At 42.9% G+C, this 25,840-nt stretch overlaps 1 protein-coding gene across 2 annotated transcripts in view; it reads right to left on the bottom strand.

Annotated features, from left to right (window-relative positions):
* The window catches only part of LOC124616735 (F-box only protein 33), a 72,896-nt gene that overhangs the window by 25,557 nt on the left and 21,499 nt on the right, over positions 1 to 25,840 (bottom strand). For both annotated transcript variants that reach the window (XM_047145100.1, XM_047145099.1), the window contains exon 2: positions 13,037 to 13,271. In XM_047145100.1, coding sequence (XP_047001056.1) covers positions 13,037 to 13,271 — 235 coding nt within the window. The remainder of the gene's footprint in view (positions 1 to 13,036; positions 13,272 to 25,840) is intronic.

Below are 25,840 nucleotides of genomic sequence, written 5' to 3'. Positions count from 1 at the left end.
AGACTTGGTGGAGAAAGATTGCCAACTCTCCCATTCCTTTTACAATCATAGCCTCACAGGTTCATCATTATCAACTGTTATATGGAACTGTATTCTGCTGTTATCTTTAGTGAATACCAATCATTCCACATTTCTTCAATTGAAATGCCGATTTATCTACCGCGAGCTGTCGTAGTTGATTTTTTGATAGCAATTCGAAGTGTAAGTAGTAAGTCGAAACAGTAACAATAAAGGGCTTCTTTTTAACACATAGCAGAATCAGCTGCACTCAGTCACAGTCACAGAAACGTTCAATCCCTCTACATAAACATGCAATTCACAATTAAGTGCCTGGCAGAGGGTTTATACAACCACTTTCACGCCATTTCTCTACCGTTCCATTCTCAAATGGTGCGCAAGAAAATGAGCACTTAAATCTTTCTTGAAAGGAGGCAAAAAATCAAAACGTGAATAGGTACCTGGAATGTTAGAACTCTGCTACAATCAGGAAAACTAGAAACCTTGAAAGGGAGATGGAAAAGAATCACATGGACCTCATAGGAGTTGCTGAGGTAAATGGAATGGACACGGAGAGTTGCAGTCAGATGAATGTGTGTTGTACTACTCAGGAGGAGAAGTAAAAGGAATGAATGGAGTAGGAATGATTATGACAAAGGAATAGGCTAAATGTGTGGAATAAGTGGACTACGCAAATGACCGGGTTATTGGTGTAAGGCTGAAAGGAGCACAAACAGATTTACTGATTGTCCAGGTGTATATGCCAACTTCAGAACATGATGACCAAATTGTAGAGGAAATGTACAATGTAATAGAGAGAATAATGGACGAAAATAAAAAAAATGCTGCAAAATAGTAATGGGAGACTGGAATACCATTGTGGGTAAAGGGAAAGTGGGGAACATAGTAGGCAGTCATGGTCTTGGAAAGAGAAATGATAGAGGTGAATGGCTAATTAAATTCTGCAGGGAAAGGCAGCTGATAGTGGCAAACACATGGTTCAAGAACCACAAGAGGAGGTTCTACACTTGGAAATCAGCAGGGGATAAATACAGAACCAAATCAATTTTATACTGGTAGAAGAAAGATACAGGAATGGAATCAAGAAGGTGCATACATTACCAGGTGCAGATATTAATAGTGACCACAACTTACTTATGGCAGAAATAGAAATAAGAATGAAAAACTGAAGAAGGCAACCATGGTGAAGAAGTGGGATCTAGAGGAGATAAGATCCAACAAAAAACAAATTACAGCAATGCTGTCTCGGGAGTTTCTAAACACATTACAAGGAACCACCTGATAATGCCAATGAGTACTGGCATATGCTAAAAGAAGGAATCATTAAAGCAGGACAGCAAAATATAGGGGAAAAAAAACCATGGGTCACACAAGAAATGATTTCCAAGATGGAGGAGAGAAGGAAATTGAAAAACAAGAGCACTGAAGATGCAAGAAAGATATACCGAAGGTTAAATAATGAACTGCGAAGAGAAACAGAGCAGGCTAGAAAAAAATGGCCAAAAGAGGAATGTGATGAAATTGAAGAACTGGACAGGAAGGGAAGATACGACTTACTATACCACAGAGTAAAGACTATGATATGGGAACAAAACAGAGCAGGAAGTGCTACTATGGAAATTTTGAGTAAAGACGAAGAGTTAGTATACAAAGATCGTGACAATGCCCTCCAGAGATGGGAAGAATATCTAAAAGGGCTATATGACACAAATAGCAGACCAGAAACTCTGGAACTTGAATCACACAACAGTGTAAGTGATGACGAGAAAGGACCAACCATCATGTTGGAAAAAGTAAAGTCTGTCTGCCATGTTGTTGTTGTTGTTGTTGTTGTTGTCGTCGTCGTCTTCAGCCCTGCGACTGGTTTGACGCACCTCTCCATGCTACTCTATCCTGTGCAAGCTTCTTCATCTCCCAGTACCTACTGCAGCCTACATCCTTCTGAATCTGCTTAGCGTATTCATCTCTTTGTCTCCCTCTACGATTTTTACCCTCCACGCTGTCCTCCAATACTAAATTGGTGATCCCTTGATGTCTCAGAACATGTCCTACCAACCGATCCCTTCTTCTAGTCAAGTTGTGCCACAAACTCCTCTTCTCCCCAATTCTATTCAATACCTCCTCATTAGTTATGTGATCTACCCATCTAATCTTCAGCATTCTTCTGCAGCACCACATTTCGAAAGTTTCTATTCTCTTCTTGTCTAAACTATTTATCGTTCACGTTTCACTTCCATACATGGCTACACTCCATACAAATACTTTCAGAAACGACTTCCTGACATTTAAATCTATACTCGATGTTAACAAACTTTTCTTCTTCAGAAGCGCTTTCCTTGCCATTGCCAGTCTACATTTTATATCCTCTCTACTTCGACCATCATCAGTTATTTTGCTCCCCAAATAGCAAAACTCCTTTACTATTTTAAGCATCTCATTTCCTAATTAAATTCCCGCAGCATCACCCGATTTAATTCGACTACATTCCATTGTCCTCGTTTTGCTTTTGTTGATGTTCATCTTATACCCTCCTTTCAAGACACTGTCCATTCCATTCAACTGCTCTTCCAAGTCCTTGCTGTCTCTGACAGAATTACAATGTCATCGGCGAACTTCAGCCACGTTCATTGATGCAGAGCTTCAGTTTCAAAGACTGAACCAGTACTGTGCTTATAAAATGACATTACCATTAGATCACAAGAATTTACCAATTTTTTTGGTTCTAATGATGTATCAACTATCAGATTTTTTTATTATAGAGACTCAAGTTTAAGCTTCAATTAGAAGTGAACCAATAGGCTTATCGCAAAATAGATCATACCAATATTTTTCCTGCTTTATCCTGCATTAACCTATATGGAGCAATTTGGTTTGCATGTCAAATATATATATTTTTAATTTTAGATTTTAGTAAAGATTGTCCAGTTTTGGGTGTGTCTGCTAGGAACTGCTCTCTGTAAAACTACATAGCTTGAAATATATTTATATGTGGTGATCTGAACCTGGGTCTCCGCTTACTAGACGAGATGGTCAATGATGCTAGCGTAGTCTGTGCAGCTGCTATGATCACAGTGTCTGGGTGGCTTAGTGGTCAGAGCATCTGCCTAATAAGCAGAAGACTCAGGTTTGCATCTTGATCCAGAACAGATTTTCAACTTTCCCCATTGATTTCAATCAATGCCAATGTTTGTAATTCCTTTGTGTCTTAATTCATAATAGCTGCTGGATCGAAATAGTCTGTTCTTTCACATGTTTATACACACAACTTTGGAAAGATACAGTAATTTATTGAGATAACTTACAGAATCTGTAGATGTGTCACTTTGTAACAAACAACCTCAAGTTTGATTCACGTAGTGCATCAGTACCCCGTGCCACCACTGGGAGCACCAGTGTAGTGCACAGATAAAATGGCTAATTTCACTGATACAGAGCACACTCATTGTGTGTTTTGGTTTTATAAAACCAACTCTGCAAAAGCTGTTCAGTGTAAATTTTGCAACAAATATGCTGAAGAATCTTCAAGTATGCCTAAGATTTGTTGAGGCTGGTTGTTCACGGCAACTTGATAAATCACCAAGTCGGCTGTGAGTCATCAATTGTGTGGAACAGGTTAGGGAGAGCTTTGCCCACAGTTCACAGAAATCAAAGTGATGTATGTCTCTCAAGATTGGCATTCCACAAAAGACTGTTTGGCGAGTACTGCGTACACTTGAAACCATACAGTGTAAACAAAGTGTACGGCCCTTTCTTCTTCGTGGAGAAAACTGTCATTAATATTGTGTGTGTGGGTATGCTTGAAAACTTTTAATTCCACAGATAAATGAATATGACCAAGATGGGATGGTTTACTACCAGCAGAATGGTGCACCACCTCATTTCCTCACTGAAGTTCAAGGTTTCCACAACTTATTGCTTCCCAGGTCGGTGGATTGGCCGTGAATAGTCACCTCGCTCCCCAGACTTGACATCACCGAATTTCTTACTCTGCAGTTTTATGTGTATACTCCTACCCTAACAAACAATTTAGCCGACCTGAAAAATCAAATCTACACTGCCATTGCACAATTTATCCCAGATTTGCAGTAATGAGTGTGGGAAGAAATGGATTACTGATGAGATGTTTGCTGTATTACAGATGGTAGTCACATCGAACCAAAATGACAATTGACACTTTTATGTAAAACGTGAGGCTGTTTGCTTTAAAATGACCCATGTACTAATTCTGTAAGTTAAAATTTCTATATCATTCCAAAGTTGTAACGTCCTTGTTGACTCACACTGTATAATTAAGCTGAGATGGCCAATGATCTCTTCAGTGCAGATGCATACCAGGGAATCTGTGAAATGCCACAAGTAATGAGGATAAGGGGTAATGGGCACTACAACAGCAGTGTGTGGATAGGTTGGGTCTGATTGGGGGAGGGGGGGGGGGGGGGGGACTTGCTAAGGTAGTCTGTGCAGTTACAATGACCACTGTGTCCAAACAGCTTAGTGGTCAGAGCATCTGCCAAGTAAGCAGGAGATCTGGGTCTGAATCCTGGTCCGGCACAAATTTTCAACTTTCTCCATTGAGCTCAATCAATGCCCGCTCTCAGCCAATGTCAGTAATTCCTTTGTGTCTGAAATATTGGTTTGGTTTTGTTTTGCTTTAGGGTGCAAAAAACAATTGGGGTCATACGAGCCCAAGTCAAAATTATAGAACACGAAACAGAGAGGAGTTAAACTACTATACGTCAATCCCAATTGACATAATAGTAGACAGCTAAAAACAGGCATGTGGGAAAGTGTCTTTAGATACCATACAGAAATGGAGGTCCAAAACTGATAATTAAATTGCCTTCGCCACATTGCTTTGGCAGATAAAAAGTAAAACGCAGTCAACAGCTTGTGTTGTGCTAAAATGGCTGGTAAATCAGGTGGCAAACCCAAGCTGGAACATAAGTGGTTAAAAAAAGGGCGTTCCATCAGAAAGAGGTGGACACTTAAAACTTGGGTGCAATGTGTACAAAGTGGTGGGGTAGCACCACTTAGCAAATAACGATGGCTAAAAAGGCAGTGCCCAATACACAGCTGAGTTTAAATAATCTCCTCCCAGCAGGAGGGCAGAGAGGCGGTCACCCAAGCTGCTGGGAGAGGGTTACTAAGTCGGAGCTTATTCCCATGAAGAGAGGACCATTGGTGATGCCAAAGGGACACCACCTTCTGACAGAAGCAACACAGGAATCATCGGAGGGAATATAGGAACTCACGGGCTGAGGTATGAGGACTGCAGCCTTGGCAGCAGTGTCAGCAGCCTCGTTCCCTGGCAGACCAACATGTCCAGGAACCCACAGAAACATCACAATGGCTCCACCATGAGTGAGCAAGTGACAGTTTTCCGGGAACCGCTGCACTAACAGATGAGCGGTGTACAGCTCACATAGACTTTGAAGGGCGCTGAGTGGGTCTGAGCCGAGGACACAACTGAGAAGTCTGTGTCACCGGATATAATCCGTGGCCTGATACAGGGAGAAGAGCTCGGCTGTAAATACTGAGCAGTGTGCTGGAAGTCAATATCGAAAGACACGGGTGCCAATGATGAAGGCACACCCAAACCCAGGGTCAGTCCAAGAGCCATCGGTGTATATAAAGGTACTATCGCAAAGTTCCAAGCGAAGGTCGTGAAACTGAATGCGACAGAGGCTGGAGTAGTGTCCTTAGGAAGCAAATGAAGGCCAAGGTTAACATGGGCCGCTTCATGAAGACAAGGTGGTGAAGCGTTCACACCCCTTGGAAAGCTGCAGGTAGTGTGAAGTTAAGCCACTGTAGCAAGTGCCGAAAGTGGACTCCAGGAGGTAACAGAAGAGGGACGCATCCATACTGCCAATCAAAGGAATCCTCAAAGGAGGAGGCATTGGATGGGTTGGCCATGCGTAGCAGACAAACGGCATGCATACCTACTGAGGAGAAAGTCACGGTGGGACAGTGGTAGTTCAGCAGCTTCAGCATACAGACTCTCAACCGGGCTATTGTAAAACGGATGCCACAATGGTGGATGGTGTTGAGACTGTGTAAGGCGGATGGACGTGCAGATGCATAAACAAAGCACCCATAGTCGAGTCTCGAACAGACAAGGGACCAGTACAAGCAATAGATAGCAAAATCATTCACAAAAATGGAGCCAGAGATGCGCGGCGGGAGACAGGCCATTATTAGGTTAATGGTGATAGCGAAGAGGATGATGCTCAGGACGGAACCCTGAGGCACACTGTTTTCCTGGATAAAAATGTCTGACAAGGCAGAACCCACATACACCTTGAAAACTCTGTCTTTTAAAAATGCCTGAAGGAAACAGGGCAGGCGGCCACGGAAGGCCCACGTGTAAAGAGTACGGAGGATACCAGTTTTCCAGTAGGTGTCGTAGGCCTTCTCCAAATCTAAAAACATGGCTACAGTCTGGGATTTCCGCAGAAAACCATTCATGACATAGGCAACCAAAGTAACGAAATGGTCAACTGCAGAATGCCACACTCTAAATCCACACTGTGCAGTTGTCAGTAAATTGTGAGACTTGAGCCACCACACCAGCCGGGCACGAATCATACATTCCATCACCTTGCAAACGCTGTTGTTAGAGAGATGGGCGGTAGCTAGAAGGAAGGTTTTTGTCCTTACTGGGCTTAGGTATGGGTATGACAGTGCCTTCACACCAGCATCCGGGAAATGTGCCCTCTGCCCAGATGCAGTTGTATGTGTTAAGCAGTAAGTGCCTGCTGCAAGAGAAAGGTGCTGCAACATCTGAATGTGGATGGTGTCTGGCTCTGTGGCGGAGGATTGGGATGAACTGAGAGTATGATCTAGCTCCCTCATAGTAAAGGCGGCACTGTAGCACTCATGATTCAGAGAAGAGAAAGATATCGCCCGAGCTCCTCCACTCATTTCCAATTGAGGAAGGCAGGGTGGTAGTGGGAAGAGCTCGAAACTTCCACAAAATGGCGGCCCCAGGTGTTGAAAACTGCAATAGTGTTCACGATGACATTGTCTGCTACTGTCAGGCCGAAAATTGGGGAATGGATCTTGGTCCCAGAGAGTCATCAGACATGATAGAGGGAGGGGTGGAACTGTTAAAAGAACTAGTGAATGAAATCCAGCTAGCTCTTTTGCTATATCGAAGAATGCGACGACACTTTGCATGCATCTGTTTATAATGAATGCAGTTTACCATTGTAGGATGCCAGTTAAAAATGCGGAGAGCATGTCTCTGTGCATGAATTGTGTCGCGGCATGCCTCAGTCCACCAAGAGACTGGGACATGACGTGGTAAAGAGAAACAGCACGGAACGGAAGGTTCTGCAGCAGTAAGGATAACATTTGTGAGATATTCCACCTGATCTTTACAACTGGGTAAATCTTGTTCTTCAAAGATCGCCAGGGAGGAGTAAAGCTCCCAGTCAGCCTTAGTAAGCTGCCATTTGGACGTACACGCGGATGGGGTAGGAGTCAGCAAATGGATAGCACACGAGAAATGGTCGATCGAGTAGATGTCTGAAAGAACAGACCACTCAAGACGATGGGCAAGCTGGGCAGTGCAGAAGGATAGGTCCAAATGCGAATAGGTGTGTGACGAGTTGGAAAAGAAAGTGGGTGCTCCAGTGTTAAGACAGAAGATGTTAAGTTGGTTAAGGCGGTCGGCCAAGACAGCACCTCTGGCATGTCCTGGAAGAACTCCAAAGGGGATGATGCGCATTAAAGTCACCAATGACGGAGGGACATAAATGGTATAGAGGGAAAAAGTCAGGTGGGGAAGGAAATGGTGAACTGTAACAACTTGAAGATGGATAGTCAGTGAGATGGGTTGACTATGAATGTCATCCCGTATGAGCAGCATGATGCCCCCATGAGATGGAATTCTGACCTCAGGGGGAAGGTCAAAACAAATCGGTAAGAAATGTGAAAGCTCAAAGCAGTTGTGAGGGCGCAATTTTGTTTTCTGAAGGCAGAGTACAAGGGGATGCTGCGATGCTAAAAGCAGCCATAAATCCTCTTTGTGGGACTAAATGCCGCAAATGTTCCATTGGAGGAGAGTGTCAGCTGGTGAAGAGTCCCTACTATAGGGCACAGAAGCATGAGGATCCTGCTCCATGGGCTCCACAGACACATTGGCTTGCCTGTGCGGTTGATCTGTGGAGTCCAATGCTGAGAAATGGTTGGTAGTGCACACTGGTGACATGGAGGCCGAAGAGGATCTTCTAGTTGGCAAGGGAGAAGACTGTTTGCCTTTGGTGGACTTCTTCTCTAACCGGAAAGGGTCGAAGCACTTGGGTGTTGTTTGGCTGGAGGGATGGAGGGATGGAGGAAGTCTTCCAGGAAATACTCCTTCTGTCCTTTCTGGCCTACCGGTTGTGTAGCTGGTGGCTTCACCCCTTGAGGCGAGAGTTTGATGGCTTGTTGCACAGCTGGACAGGGGGATGGTGATGCTACTTTGACACTGGGCAATTTCACAACCTCAGAGCTGAATTAGAGGTAGCATGTCTGCGTGGCCATGTCCTCCTTGGAGGGAGGAGTAGCAAGAACAGAACTATAGGTGCCAGACGGGAGAACACAGGGTTTCCGACTAGCCAGAAACTTGCGAGCTACTTAGTAAGGCATTTTTTTCTTTACCCGCATCTCTAAGACAGCCCGCTCATCATGATACACAGGACAATCCCGAGAGGAGGCAGCATGGCTGCAATTGCAGTTGATACAGTGGGGAGAAAGAGGCGGACAATCACCCTCGTGTGCATCCCTACCATAGGTTACACATTTGGCTGGGTGTCAACATGACGTTCTAGTGTGTGGTGGTTAAAACGATGACACTGGTAGCAGCACATCGAGTTTGGAATGTACAGCTGGACTGTGATAATTTTATAGCTTGCTTTGATCTTGGATGGAAGCACCACTCTCTCAAAGGCAAGAAAAAGAGTGTGGGTGGGCACTAAGGAGGAATCTACCTTTTTCATTACACGATGGATGGCCATGACACCCTGATCAGAGAGGTAAGATTGGATTTCGGCCTCAGACAGTGGAGCAGTCTGGTGTAAATAACACCATGGGAAGAATTCAAAGTTCCACGAGCCTTGACATGAACAGGTTGGCCATGGAGAAGCGAGGCAGTAAGCAGTTGTTGTGCTTTAGTATCAGAAGAAGTCTCCAAAAGCAAAGTGCCATTCCGTAAATGAGAGGAGGATTTCACAGGGCCGGCAATTGCATCAACACCTTTCTGAATAATAAACGGATTTACCGTGGCAAAGGACTGACCTCCTTCAGTTCGTGAGACTACAAGGAACCATGGTGCAGCAGGAAGGGTCTTTGAATCATTAGCCTTATTACATTTACATTTCATAGAATTGGATTGAGAAGATGATTGACTCGTTGCGAGAAAATCCCCATGATTGCCAGTGTCTCCGGTGGCGTGCTCCTTCCAACTGGGAGCCTCCTTCACAAGGGGGCGCACCCACCTTAGGTGATTGTCCACACCTCCCAAACACCAGACAGAGGGACCAGTCTGCAATTTGGGAAGGTTGCAGCTCAGGCAATCACCCCTCCATGGGCCTGGCCTGTACCAGAGGGTACATGCAAACCCTACCTGTCAACCCGGGGTTGGGAATAATGTATTACCCAGTCACCTGTTACGCGTCTGACGCATGGGCCGGCCGTCAGGAACGCGCAGGGAGGAGGAAGAAAAAGAGGAACCTCAAACGCCAAAGCAAAGGAACGAGAGGAGAAGGGAAACAAAGCAAGGAAAAGGGAGCCAAAAACAAAGGTGAGGCTGTTCTTATGTCGGCGACAGACATTGCAGAACATTCCCAATAACACCCCAGACATGTTCCCCAAGGGAGGGGAAAATGCTATCAAGAGGATAGACATGGAGTGCAGAAGGGAAAAAATGCTACAAAGGCTGGAGCCCCGTGGCAGCCAAGCATGAACCCGTCAAAGAGTGGCGAGCTCCCTGGGGGATGTCTGAAATATGTTTCTCCAGTGTTAATGAAAGTTTAATGGTTTACAGGCATATTGGTAGTGGAAATCTCATGTTACAGTATTTTTCAATAACACAAAAACAAGTTCTGATTTTTCTAAAGTAACTTTTTCTTAGCCCAGGAGAAACATGTAACAGAAAGCGTAGGTTTGTTTTGAAGGACTATTTCACAGAATCAGGTGCTATGCTGCCACTATCAGGTATAAGAGTTGTGGCTCGGAAAGAACACAGCATTGTTTTAACTTTCACACTTAATGCTTTTTGTCATACAAAAAAAATTCATCTTCCAACACCTTTTCTCAAGAGGGCTTTGAACTTTCAACACCAGGTTTAAAAATGGTTTGCTCCCCATTTAGAAACATCATACTGTACTATTTTTACAAGAGCTATTTATATTATTTTCACATTTTTAAACTAATTGTATCTACCAGTATTCTTCATCTGAAAAATTGAAAAGTTTCGTAGAATCGGAAAAGTGTCATTCATGCAGAGTATGACTGGTTCATTATGAAGGACATTTCCAGACAGTTCACTTTAAGGTGGAAGATTTTCATTGTGAGGAGTACCCTATTCATGCAAAAATCTTTGGTAGTTCTTTGTGTTGTGCACAAAGTGAAATCATCAACTTCAGTTTTGGATGTCCTGGAGAAAAACACTGTTTCTTTCATGACGTGGGTGAGGTTTTTCCATCATTCGCCTTTGAAGTAGCTCCTATTCTCTTAACTGATGATAACAATACTTCAAGACTATGTGCCACTTTCTGGTACACAGGACACATACTGTCGCTCTAATTTTCCCCCTTACTTTGAACGAAAGAAATAGCTTGAAAATAATTGTAAGTTCACCTGCTGATGATGATCTCGGAGGCATCTTGATGCGACATAATTACTGCAATGTAGACAATCAGATATTAGCAATAGCATACAGACAAAGAAAGGTCATAGGTATTGTTTCCAGCCACCTGGGGTAGGCTACAGTACACAGCAATGCTGCACTCAAATTCACAATCTTGCATGTTGCTAATGGCACAATCCAACAAGCAAACGACAGCTGTTTAATGTTACTCTTCATAAAATCTATATCAGTCTGTACAGTCACAGTGGTTGCAGCTTCTTAAAACAATGAACAAGATCTTCAAAACAAACCAACAGTTTCCACTGCCAGGATACTTTTATCCTGGACTTTCACAAAATTATCAGAACTTTATTTTGGGGTGACAAAAATTCTCTAACTTGACATTTCCACAACCAATACATGTGCCCATAACCTATTAATAATTTCATTAACATCGCATAAATATATTTAAAGCTATATAGTTTTAAAGTGAACAGTTCCTAGTGAAGACACGCAAAACCAGACAACCCTTACCACAATCTAATATATATATTCAGCTTTGAAACCAAACTGCTCCATACAGCCTAACACAGAACAAAACAAGAAAAATATTTTTATATTTCCTTTTTCTGATAGGCCTATTGGTTCACTTTTAATTAAAGCCTAAACTTAGCTCCTTAATAAAAAATCCTTTAATAGTGAAGTATATACATATGCATAAATCAAACAGCCTACCACCTCTTCCAATCAAGATTACAAATGGAAAGGATGGATTGCTGCTCGCCAAATAGAGGGGATGTTGAGTCATAGATAGGCACAATGAAAAAATTAGAAGTATACAAACTTTTGGACAAGATATTCCTCAGGAGTGGAATTCTCACAAATTCAAACAAAAACAACAGCAGGAGCAATAGTACCACCACCAGACAAGAACAACTCTCATATGTAGCTATTGCCTCCGGGCACTATGGCCCATATGCAACAGCATCTGACATGTGCAGCAATCTGCTGGGATGGGTTGTGGGCTTAAGGAGATAGCATGTCGTGGGAAGGTGTAATAAGGTAGGGTGGGTGAAAGTGGTAGTGCTGGCCATGGGAGGGTCCTGGGACATAGTGAGGACAGGATAGGATTGCTAGGTACAGCATCGGGGCACTGTACTGAAAAGGGGGGGGGGAACTGGGAAGGAACAGGGAGGGGGGAGAGAGAAAGAGTAGAGCAAATGACTTGTAGGTGCATAGGAGGAACACAAGTTGTATGTGTGAAGATGGAAGGGGATAGGCTGGTGAATGGCAGGCAGAGATCAGCATTGGTAGAGACCACGGGGGTTATGGGAATGAGGGATATGTTGTAGGGAAAGTTCCCATCTGTGCAAGTCAGAAAAGTTGGGGTTGGTGGGAAGACCCTAGAAGGCACAAGCTGTGAAGCAGTGAAAGTGAAGCACACTATACTGAATGTCATGTTCAGCAACTGAGTGGTCCAGCTGTCCCTTGACCACATCTGGTAGTGGCCGTTCCTGTGGACAGACAATTTATTCATAGTCATGCCCACGTAGAACACAACACAGTGGTTGCAGCTAAGTTTGCAGTTCACATCATCCTGGACTTCACGTTGTTTGAATCAAGGGTATCTGATGCATTAGAAGAAGACTGAAGCCTTCAAAAGGTTTTATATCACCTTCCATCAGAGTTACCTTCTCAGTCTATGACTGATGATTTGTTGCTAGTGTGACACAGCTTTTGAATTACTGCTCATCAAGACCACCATAATGGGTATAATAACTTTATTTCACTAAGTACAGGCTTGGACAACATTCGTTAAATTCTGCTGTAAATCATTTTCCATTCCACACCAAAGATAACAAAAATTAAATAAATTTATCCACTTTATTAAAAAGGAAACGAAGTTTGGGAAGGATGGAAACTTGTTTCTTATATTTTCATTGTCAGAAATGGAATGTTAGCCCAACTGAATAAGGAACCTTTCCACTGTGGCTTGTTTATGAAACTTGGCCAGCATGTCATTAACGTGATTCAGTAAAACCTAAATCAGTGTAAAGGTGCACCCATTAATGTCTTAGTCTTGCCTAATAGGAGTACATGGACTTACAAAAATGCCACTTCACTTGGTTTCCAGACTTAAATTAATTACTATTGTTATTAGCTAAGTATAATGAAACACACTGCTACCTGTAACATTTGGAAGGGCCGAAAGAGTGCTGGAGGCAGTTCATCCAGAAGGTAGCATTCAGGATCATCCTTGATTGAGGCGAGCCTCAAATGATGAAGAGAACGGGCATGATTCTGACCCAAGATATACGTAAGCTTTGATGCGTGTTGGCATATCTCCTCCAAGCAACCCAAATCTAGAAACTCAATACTGCGGCAGTTCTGCATCAGCTGTTGTAATGGCTTCATAAAGTGTCTGAAACAGAAGGTATATGCATTTAGTGACAACATGACACACACACACACACACACACACACACACACACACACACACAAACCTACTATTTCAGAGTTAAGTAACATTAAGTAACTGCTGAAAGTAGTTAACAGACAGCAAGCCAGGACAGTTCAGTTTCACAATAACAGTTTATGTTTGATGCCTAGATCAGGATTTGTTAAGTTAATTGAAATTGCTGGAAGAATGGTGATGATATTGCAAAATAGTTCTGGGCACATTTAGAAAACATTTATAGCAAACTGTGCAACAGTTACTGAGCCTTCATTTTGTATCTTAGGTTGGCATCATGATGATAAGCCAAGACAGATTCAAGAGCATACAAACAGTTACTTTCTCCTACTATACATGCTCGAAAGACAGGATACTGGGACAAAACACAATCAACCATGCACTGTACTATTGTTTGTGGAGTATACATGTACGTCAGGACCAATTATGACAAAACATCTCAATGAGACTACAATTTGGCAAAACTCATAACTGTAAAATGATGAATTGTTGAAAAATAAATGTTTATAAGTATACCTGTTCTTACTGCAAAACCAATTATGTGCATTCTTTTAGCCACAAATCATATTTAGTAGAGACCTCACAAATGAAGAATCAGTCCAAATATACAGAGAGGAAATTCTTTTACTTTTGTGGATCAACAGTGTGTTACTTGTGTTACTGAACCTGTTAAGAATAATGGCATACATATATTGACTTACACCTACATCAATACACAAGCCACCTGACAGTGTGTGGTGGAGAGCACGTCTGTTACCATTAACCGATCCCCAATCCCCCCTTCCCTGTTCCATTCGCGAATGGCTGTTGGATTTTCTCTCTCTTCCATCAGCCCTTCCTGAAAGGGGTCCCAGACTGATGAAAAATACTCAAGAATCAGTCAAACAAGCATCCCACAAGCCACTTCTTTAGTGGACGAATTACATTTTCTTAAGATTCTTCCTATGAGTTATAGTCTGGCACCTGATTTTCCTACTACTGTTTTATGTAGTCATTCCACTTAAGGTCACTCCAGGTAGATACTCAGATATTTTATGGTAGTTACTGTTTGCAGTGAGTTATCAATAAAGTAGGGATATGGTAACAGATTTATTTTCTCATGTATTCACAGTATGTTATATTTATTTACAACCAGTGTAAACTGCCAGTCCCTGCACCATTCACCAAGCCTCTGTAGGCCCTTCTGCAAATTGTTACTGTCTTTTGGCATTGCTACCTTCTTATAGACAACTGTGTCGTCCATGAACAGCCTGAAGAGCTCCCAACACATGTTACTAGATCATTTACACACACCATAAACAGTAATGGTCATACCACACTTCCTTTGGGTACTCCCACAATTACCTTTACATCTGTTGATTCTGCTCGATTAAGAGTGACATGCTGAGTTCTGTCTGCAAGGGTGTCCTGAACCCAGGCACAGATCTAGTCTGATACACAATAAGCTCTCATTTTCACTAAATGGCAGAGCAGGACAGTGTCAAATGCCTTCCTGAAGTAACGAAACAGGGCATCAACCTGAGTGCCGTTGACTACAATGCTATGGATCTCATGGAGGAATAGAGCAAGCTGAGTTTTGCAGGCTCTCTGCTGTGGAATCTATGTCGATTTTTATATAGGCGATTTTGTCATTCTCCAAAAATGTCAATTCTCGAGCATAAAACATGTTCCAAAATCCTACAACAACAGACTTAAGCAAATGATATGCTTATCTGTCCTACAACCCTTCTTTAAAATAGGAATGACCTGCAGTTTTTCCATCTCCAGCAACCTATGTTAAACTGCTGCTAGAATGGCAGCTAGTTCATTCACATAATCTCTGAAGACTCTTACAGGTATCACACCTAGTCATGATACAAGACCACTACAAAGCAGTTGTAGTTATGTTTCCATTTTTTGATCAGTTATCTCAATATCCGCCATTTCGAGAAGCTTGCACATTGATTGAAAGAAGGTACCGTATTATGATCTTCCTTGGTGAAACTATTTCTGTTGGCTGGTTGGGGCGGGAGAGGAGTGACCGGGGGCAGAGGGAGGGTTGGACATCAAACAATGATGTCATCAATCTCTTGACTCAAGGGCGATGCATCCATAAGTAGAGACGTCCACCAAGAATGCTTTCTTATCTAGTTGGGAGAGCCATAACAGTAAAAGTGAGAAGGCTAAAAACGTAATGGTGATCATCTGTTCCATCAATACTCAAAGCAAGGTGAAGGAAATAGGAAAGTAAGCAACTGGTTGTCTCTGGGTGTCCCACCCCACAGGTGTCCCACCCCTGGTCCATTACAATCAACACAGCCTACCATTCAACAAAATGTGACATCCAGAATAGGAGAAAGGAGCCGAGCCAAATCTGAAAGCAATTAAAACACAGTAAAAGAGGGACAAAACTGTAGTCTGGTCATGGTGGTAGGATCAGGGACCCTCCAGACCTAGGTTCCAGTAGGAGACACCCCATTCCAAATCATTCTGACCCTGCTCTGGGGGTAGAACAAAACCTTGTAACTGAGAATGAAAATCACTTTCATGGAAGAAATCAAACAGCAGAAAATCCAGGATGGAATGTAACAATACCAGAGAAGGAAAGTTGCTACTCACTATATTGTGGAGTTGCCGAGTTGCAATAGGCACAACAAAAAGATTCACACAATTATAGCTTTCGGCCATTAAGGCCTTTGTCAGCAGTACACACACACACACACACACACACACACACACACAAACACAACTTGCACATCATCATGCGATTTACAGGCTAAGCTGCAACCACTGTGCTGCATTCTATGTAGGCATGATAACCAGCAAGCTGTCTGTCCGCATGAATGGCCACCGACTAACTGAGGCCAAAAAACAAGTGGACCACCCTGTTGCTGAACACACTGCCAAATATGATATCCCTCATCTCAATGACTGCTTCACAGCCTGTGCCATATGGATCCTTCCCACCAACACCAGCTTTTCTGAATTGCGCATGTAGGAACTTTCCCTGCAATACATCCTACGTTTCCGCAACCCTCCTGGCCTCAATTTTCATTAGTCACTCTCCTCACCCATCCAGCCCCCCTCCCTGTTCCCATTCCAGCACTACACAGCCGTCATTTCACCACCACACCCAGTCTTTTAATTTCTTTTTATTTCTCTCCTTTCTGCTACTTACCCCCACCCCCCTCCACACCTTCTCTCCTGCCCTCCATCTAAGCTGCAACACTTCACTGTCCACCATTCCCACCATACTATCAAATGGTTCAAATGCCTCTGAGCACTATGGGACTTAATATACCAGGTCGTCAGTCCCCTAGAACTTAGAACTACCTCAACCTAACTAACCTAAGGACATCATACACATCCATACCTGAGGCAGGATTCGAACCTGTGACCGTAACGGTCGCACGGTTCCAGACTGAAGCGCCTAGAACCGCTCGGCCACACCGGCCGGCCACCATACTATCCCCCCCCCCCTGTTCCAGTCTAATCCTTACCCCCCCCCCACACCCAGTCACCACTCCCATCTTGCTCTGGTGCTGCTGCTCACAGTGTGGTTTCAGTTCTCCGAGACTGCAGACGTGTGTAAGTTGCGTTTGTGAGTGTGTGTGTGTGTGTGTGTGTGTGTGTGTGTGTCTACTGGTGACAGAGGCCTTAATGGCTGAAAGCTATAATTGTGCGAAACGTTTTGCTGTGCCTATTACGACTCAGCATCTCCGTTTCATGGAAGAAACTGAGACCAAAGATCCACCACTATGAGCTGTCCGCCAATATTAGATGCAATGAGTCCAGAAGTCCCTACTTAGTACAGAGAGCCAAAATGACAGGACATTCCACCAAGACAAAAGCTAGTGTCTTTAAGGCTCCACAACCACAATGTGGAGGTGGCTCATTACACAAGAGAAAACTGTGGTGTAACCTGATATGACCAATACAGAGACAACATGGGACTGCAGATTCCTTTTGGGAAAAGCAGAAGGAAAAGCATCATGCTGCAGCGGTTTCCTTGACTGTGCGAAGTTTGTTAGGTGAGGCAGTAGCACAGCAGATGTCGTTACATTTCCAATCTAGCAGATATAGCAGATACCTCATGTGCTTCTGAAAATCTGCACCTGGGGTCAGCAAAGCAAATGGGGAGTAAGTGCTCCTCTAGCCAAACGGTCAGCCAGTTCATTCCCTGGGCTATCCACATGACTTGGGACCCGTAGAAAGACAAGTGAGCGGAGACAAAAGGGTAACAAGAATAGCACTGGTCAATAGCCTGGAGATGCTAACCAAGTCAGTACATATTAAATGGGCTTCACTTGCTTGTGTTTTAATAAGCTGGAGGACTCTGTTGATAGCTGTCAGCTCTGCTGTAAACGCACTACATGTTCCCAGCAGTGAATAGCGTTCAGTGCTGGCAGCAGACATAAAAGCACGTCCCCTCCAAGCCATTTTTAGAGCCTCCAGTGTGAAAGGTGGTAGCACCATGAAACTCTTTAAGAACTGGGTGTAATTGGTGCCGGAAAGGCATGGGAGCAATCGAGACTTTAGGAGCTTGGAAGAGGTCATTCCTAATCTGTGGCCTGGGCACCATCCAAGGGGAAAGTCATGAAAAAAAAAAGACAAGGAACACAATCCCGGGAGGGGAGATGGAGATTTGGCAGAGGGAAGTGAGGTGCATTCCAACTGGTATTCCCATTGAAGAGCAGGTACCAGGAGGATGACACCCCTTGTATGTAAAAAGAATGTTTTACAGAGGATGAGCAGGGAATTGTCAGAGACCAAGAGCTGGTACCATCGAATCTGAAGGAGGAAGATACCCTCTTCGGCAAGGGGACTGTCTACGGCACTAGTCCAAAAGGCACCGGTGGCTAGACACATGCCACGATGGTGGACGGGGTCTAACAGTTTTAAACCTGAAGGAGCCACCAAGCCATAAACCCGGCAACCGCAGTCCAGTCGAGAAGAAACCAGGGCCCAGTAAATACAGATAAGAGGAGCCCGATCCGCACCCCCAAGATGTGTGGGCACGGAAGCAGAGAGTGTTAAGTTTCCACCTGCTGTTAGTTTTCAGGTGATGAGTATCGGGCAGCGAGGCCAGCTTTTTATAAAAAAGGAGACCCAAGAAATGGGACTGTGGTACAATACTGAGGTGATGGTACAGAAGTGGGGTTCCAAGTCTGAATGAACCATGGTGTGACGGCAGAAATGCATAACTGACATTTTCGAAGGAGAGGTTCGGAAGCTACATGAAAGAGCCCATGCAGAGGCCCATCAGATGGTACCTCAGAGCTGGTGTCCAGCAGTGGCTAACAAGTGGCAGCTGTAACAAACACAAAAAATATCGACATACAACACAGGAGTGACCAGCAGCAGAACAGAAATTACTAACCCATTCATAGCAATGAGGAAAAGAAAAACACTCAATACAGACACATGTTGGCTGCTGATTTCTTGGACCCATGGGGAGCTGTGCCAACTTTAATACAGAACAACCAGTGGGATGAAAACAGACTAATAACAATCGGTATGGAGCCCTGAAAAGCCCCAGTTGTTGAGGGAGAGTAAACTACGACAATGCCAAGCAGTGTCATACGCCTTATGCAGATAAAAAAAAAAGCTGTGACAAGGTGTCGGCCTTTAGGAAAAGCCTGTCGGACAGTTCTTCCCAACTTAAGCCTAACACATCACACACTACAATCCAAAACTCATCTTGTCACCCCATAGCCCACAAAATGGCAGCATTCCACTCCATGTTCAACAGAGCTATCAGACTACCATTCTCTGAAGACTTATGTGTACAAGAAATTGAAATAATGAAACAAACATCTATTGCAAATGGTTATAACAGCTCCTTAGTAGACACCCTCAAACGCTCAATAATGGCAAAGCAATCATAACACACAAAAGAAGAAAATAACATCTTCCATACAATCCCCTTTCTAGGTAACATTTCATATCAGATTGCCAATGGCTTCAAATGAAAAGGCATAAGCATATCCTTTACCACAGACAACAAAACTGGACAGAAGTTACCCCACCTCAGCAGCACACAAAACCCACTTTATCACTCACACATGTGGGTACAAAACTGAATGTTTGGACTGTGACTGCTTCTACATAGGCCAGACAGGCAGATTCCTTCAAGAACACAGGGCAGCACTAAAAAACAAAAAAATACCACACATCAGTAATAGCCACCCACCTGCATGAAACAAAACGCCATGTTAACAACACAAGTGTCAGAATCCTACACATCTCACCAAAAGGCAGAAAATTAAGACATCCTTGAAACACTCCAAATATACAAACACCAAACAAAACAACCTGAATTCATCTTAAATGACAAAAATGACAATATTTACAAAGTTGACACAGATGGGAGGCAAAGCACACGGAGTATTGGGATGTGATGGGCGTCTGCAATCTCGGCATGTGACGCTGGAAGTACAGCGGGGAGACATATGGCCAAACTTCCAGCATTTAAAGCACCGCATCGGGGAAGGGATAGAGGGCTTTACATCATACCGCTAGACCATCACCTTGACCTTCTCGGGCAATGTACCACCCCCAAAGGCCAAGACGAAGGCACCGGTAGCAACCTTATTATGCTTCGCACTGTGGTGGACACTGTAATATCCACGACACTATGTTCTAGCCACAAGATGTCAAAATGAACTAAGTGTACAAACTTCAACAAATATGATCAATATTACGTATAAAAAAAGACTGTATCGTGTAAAAATGATGATAATGATTTCATTATTTCTGTAATAATTTAATTTCTGTGTGAATTAAAACTATTATTAGAGAACTACATTCATAGACAACAACAATTATAATCTTTTTTGTTATCTGTGGTAATTGTGGTTCAGTTGTTCTTTCTGTGATAACCGATGAACTGTTCGGACATGAGACGTGTGAGGTCTTTAAAGAGAAAGCCTGTAACTATATTGTTAATTATTATTTGAAAAAATACAGTCGGTATTGTCTAGATGTGGATTTCTATTTATTTCAATTGTAATCCAATCTAATTAATGTTTTTAAGTGTTAATTTTCAGCTCCGCAATTAGGAGCGCAACCATAAGCGATAGTAACTTACAGCGGAGTTTACTAATAGCTGGAATAAAAAATATGACATTTTTCATTGAGAATAATTTTAAATGTTAAAGAATAGAAAGCAAAAGGCTTAAGGACTTTTATCTAAATATATTAACTTGATATAAAAGGAATCGAGGATAACAACACTCAAATTGAGTATCGTCTGTCTGCCGCCATCTTAGCAAAAATTTCTCCGCGGCAGTTTTGAATCGAGAATTTTAACAAACATAAATATTGTTAGATATAAATGAATGGAAATAAATGTGCACTGATGGTGCCAATTCTACTTTAAAAGACAGAATTCAACTCAGAATGAATCTTTAAAAACAGTGTTCACAGCACATTACGTAATATCAATTTCTTATTTGTCAATGTACGAAGCCTCATTATTTCGGACGATTTACATGAAGTATTTTAATAGGAGACATACATCAGTGTTGTGCACGGGTAGTACTTTGAGACTAAATGTTCCCTTGTGCTAGAGAAAAGTGCTTCCATATTAAGGAACAGTTGTGTAAAATCTGATAAATGATGTGCAATTTAGTGCCACTCACACTTTACAGACAACATTTCAACATAACGTCAAGAGGAGATTTCTTTAGCAGAGTAAAAAAGTAGTAGCCAAGATAATCATTTTTGAGATCAAACGAATTGATATATATATATATATATATATATATATATATATATATATAAAAACAAAGATGATGTGACTTACCAAATGAAAGTGCTGGCAGGTCGACAGACACACAAACAAACACAAACATACACACAAAATTCAAGCTTTCGCAACAAACTGTTGCCTCATCAGGAAAGAGGGAAGGAGAGGGAAAGACGAAAGGATGTGGGTTTTAAGGGAGAGGGTAAGGAGTCATTCCAATCCGGGGAGTGGAAAGACTTACCTTAGGGGGAAAAAAGGACAGGTATACACTTGAATTTTGTGTGTATGTTTGTGTTTGTTTGTGTGTCTGTCGACCTGCCAGCACTTTCATTTGGTAAGTCACATCATCTTTGTTTTTAGATATATATTTCCTACGTGGAATGTTTCCCTCTATTATAACTATATATATATATATATATATATATATATATATATATATATATATAGAGGGAAACATTCAACGTAGGAAAAATATATCTAAAAACAAAGATGATGTGACTTACCAAATGAAAGTGCTGGCAGGTCGACAGACACACAAACATACACACAAAATTCAAGCTTTCGCAACAAACTGTTGCCTCATCAGGAAAGAGGGAAGGAGAGGGAAAGACAAAAGGATGCGAGTTTTAAGGGAGAGGGTAAGGAGTCATTCCAATCCCGGGAGCGGAAAGACTTACCTTAGGGGGAAAAAAGGATGGGTATACACTCGCGCGCGCGGCGCGCACACGCACACACACACACACACACACACACACACACACACACACACACACACACACATATATATATATATATATATATATATATATATATATATATATATATATATATATATATATATATATTGATCTACCTGCAATATCATTTATAAGTAATTAAAGTCACAAAATACTATAAACCGGTTCTGCCACAACACGCCAGACAAAATGTACACCTCGCCACTCTAAATTAACGCGCAGCTCATCGTCGGACTTCAAAAGAAGGTTTCTGTGAAATATGATACCCTGGACCATATTTACACTCTTATGGGGCATGATGGTTACAGCAACATCCCCCAGCTTGTCACAAACGAGTAATGTTCGTGACTGGGCAGAGGATGCTGTTTTGATCAAGACTGACCCAGATCTCATTTTGAACAAGCCCTCCACTTCCCCAAACTTGTCCTCTAATAAATGCTCAGCAAAAAACTGAGGCTTCATCGTCATGCAAGATTCCCCATCAGCTCTCGAAGATACAAGGTACCAGGGCAAATAAGATCCGCTGCCATCCTTAGCCTGACGTTCCTCCCATGGTGTGGCAAGGGAGGGGAATGATTTGGTGTCTTACTTCTGTGTGTTTAATTGAGCTCGTGATTGCTTAGAGACTGCTGGTCTTTCACCACCAGCAAGAGATGGATTACGCTTCATCGCATGTTATGCACCCTGATGCCACCCACTCCAACCAGGGGCCCTCCCCACGGGCGCCACCCAGTCACAGCAAAAGCCACCTGGCAGGATGGCCGTTGCCGGGAGTCCCAATGCCCCAGGGGGATAGTCATCTACCCCTGGACATACATGGGGAGTTAATGGCGCAGGCATCAGCAGAGTGATCCCTGTGTGGTCAGGGGGCTACAACCAACAGGGTGCATGGCGGCTCCACCACAACGGACTGGCTACCGTGCTGGATATCAGGTGCAAAGAAGTCCGTGGTCACTGTTTACGCAGAAATCGACACTGCATAGCGCATGGCGGAAAACGCACCCAGGAAGGTGTCCTCGCCCAAGAGATGGAGAATGGGCAGGATGACGAGAAAGTGGGCTACAGATCTCAATGCCCGATGGACACGATGCACCTTGTAAGGCGCCCTTCCCCAATTTTCACCCATCACATAAAGGCCGAAACATGTGATACTCCTTCTAGTTGCCTTGTACGACAGGCAGGAATACCCCGGACCCACAGGGATAGGGGAGACAGGGGGGGGAGAGGGAGAGGGGGAGGGGGGGGGGAGAGAGGGGTGGGAGGGGGGGGGGGGAGAGAGAGAGAGAGAGAGAGAGAGAGAGAGAGAGAGAGAGAGAGAGAGAGAGCGAGGGGGGGGGGGGGGGGGGGGGGACTTGTAGAAAGTGGAGTAGCAGTTCCAGCGGCATGAATGATCATGTCCGAGATAGCTTACACAACCTCACGAACACAGTCTGACAGATGGCGAATGTAACAAAACAGGTATACAAAAGCCAGTTGGCTTTGAAGTGATCAATGTGGGAGTCAGTCAGTCTGGTGGTGGCAAGGAAATGACATGATTACCGGAAAGTGGTCACCATTACAAAGGTCATCACTAGACCACGGATTTTTAGGTCGTAAAAAAGTGTGTTTTAGGCACCTAAAATAGGCTCCCTCAGTAGTTCATTTAGGCTATATAAAACCTAAAATAGGATCTAATAAAAATGATGCAGAGAAAATAAAAATAAATTAAAATAGACAGTGTTGACAGTATGAACATCTTATTAGTCATTAAAACAAGGAGAATGAATATTTACACAGCTACAGAGCACAGCAATCTACAACATTAATGTTGAACGTAACTCCAAATATTTTTGAGTTCCTGCAAGATAAAGATCTCCGTAAAAAAGATGTGGCAATGGTTTAATTAATACATTCGTAGTTTCACATATTCTGACCATAGTTGGCTTCACAATAAATAACCAAAATCTTTTCTACATTTACTAGTGAAGAACTGTGGCGCTTGTCAGTCAGAATCAATTTATGCGCTGAAAAAGAACATTCTACATCAACAGATGTAACAGGGCGTACTTCATCTTCGGCACATGTTGGACAGGAATGCTGCAGTCAGGAATGCTGGATTTTCCACTAAGTATGTCGGCAGCTGCACACAACTCCTTCAGGCCAGTGTTGTTCTGCAAAACCGTTTGCATTTTTGCCCCATACTTTTTCCCCTACTTCACTTGGCGCTTCATTGATTTTCATTTTGACTTCTTCAAGCAAAGAAATGTTGCCGTAGATAGGTCTCCCTGAGCCTTCTAATTGTGAAATTATTCTTGCCATAAATGTATAGTGGGCCCCAATGTAAGGTAAGTCCCCTTTTAAAGAAGAATCTTTGAGTAACTCCATTCATACAACGAAGGCTTTCACGACCGGATGGTACTGTTGTTGATAATTCTTCTGGGTTATATGGCCTCGGTCAATGGAATACTTCTATTTCTAACGTTTCGTCCAATACTACGTTGGACATCCTCAGAGGTATGGGTGGTCCTGTTCAGTCCTGCCGACTGATGAGTCGGGCGTCGAAGAGCGGCCTAAATACTGAGGAAAGTGGGCGTGGTCTAGCTTGCACATAGTAGTAGAGAGAAAACTAGTCAAAGATAAAATGTAACTATCGATAATAGTCCTTCATAGATAATCACTTATCGATTCTGTAACGCCACTGTCCATATTTCGCGAGCGATTCTCTAACATCTTCTCGGATTCTGTGCAATGCAGCATTGTAAGCTGAATCCACATAATTCTTACGTAAATTTGACTCTGCAGCAATAGACTGATGGCTGTACTTCTCAAGAAAACCTCTGAAAATAGGGTTTTCTAGTTTCCGAAAGGGGATGTTTGCTACCACAAGTGCATGACACAAATCACTGCAGAACTTGTTTTTTTCGGAGGATTCACCAGATTTAGAATCGCATATAAAGAGTTTTTCGTATTACTAAAGGATAGCGATAAAAAAGAATCCTAAGTGACAGGAAAATAAGAAGTCTAAGATAAACATCAACTAACCTCCTTGTTGCATGCTTGGCAGAAAATAATTTTCCCTTCTGTTGTATAATGCGGAAAATCTTGCAGCCACTGCCTTATATGAGTAGACTTTGAACTAGCTATTTTCGGCATCGCGTAGTATTCTTACACAGAAACTAGAATTTATTTTGCGCTTAGAACCTCAGTAACACTTAACACGTCGGTCGCTACACAATTTACTGATTTGTTTTCGCTGGGAAAAGTGAACAATGACCTGTTTTTTCCTTCCTTTTACTGCGGTGCATACGAGCGGTAGGGGAAGTACCGTACTCGTTGCTGGACATATGGCACCTGACAGATGACTGCCCCTTCTGAACAAGCGAATGGAATCTGCCGGTGCTTCAGATGAAAACATCTCACTACTGACAAATTATTTTTCGAACCACAAAAATCACGTATAATACCTTTCACGAAACAGAGTAGTTTGATAGGACTGCCTGTAGACAGCAGCGAGAAAATGCGCGAAGGGCAGTACGTTTAAGTTATAGAGGGCGTCTACGATTAACATTGCGATTTTTTAATCTGTGCTCAGCTTAAGGCCTATGAAACCATTTCTTTGCGAAAATATACAGCTGGGCAGAATCTTACGAACGAAATATTTTCAAATATAACATTTAGTACTCCAACGTTCGATTCTAATGTGTAACTCAAATCTTTGACCGGTTCCCATTCGCTCACCGAAGTTAAGCACTGTCGCGCTCGGCGCGTACTTGGATGGATGACCATTCAACCGTGCCAAGTGTTATTGGTAGTAAGACAAGCAAAGGAATTTCAAACAGTCTCTAACGACCTTCGCCTTCGACGAGACGTAAAGCCCTAAGTTTACTTCCTTTTTCTAATCTTTGAAAACACAAGAACTATGTCAGATTAACGAAATAGGTACTTTTTAGGGTGTGGATGCCAAAATAGGCAAAATTAGGCGTCAATGTCGAAATGGGCAATTTTAGGTCCTATAGAACTAACGGTATTCAGTTTAGTCAGTCATGAAATGCGTAAGTACCAACTTATATGCA

Source organism: Schistocerca americana, chromosome 5 (genome assembly GCF_021461395.2).
Source record: "Schistocerca americana isolate TAMUIC-IGC-003095 chromosome 5, iqSchAmer2.1, whole genome shotgun sequence".
NCBI lineage: Eukaryota > Metazoa > Arthropoda > Insecta > Orthoptera > Acrididae > Schistocerca > Schistocerca americana.
This window is presented reverse-complemented; position numbering and strand designations above follow the sequence as displayed.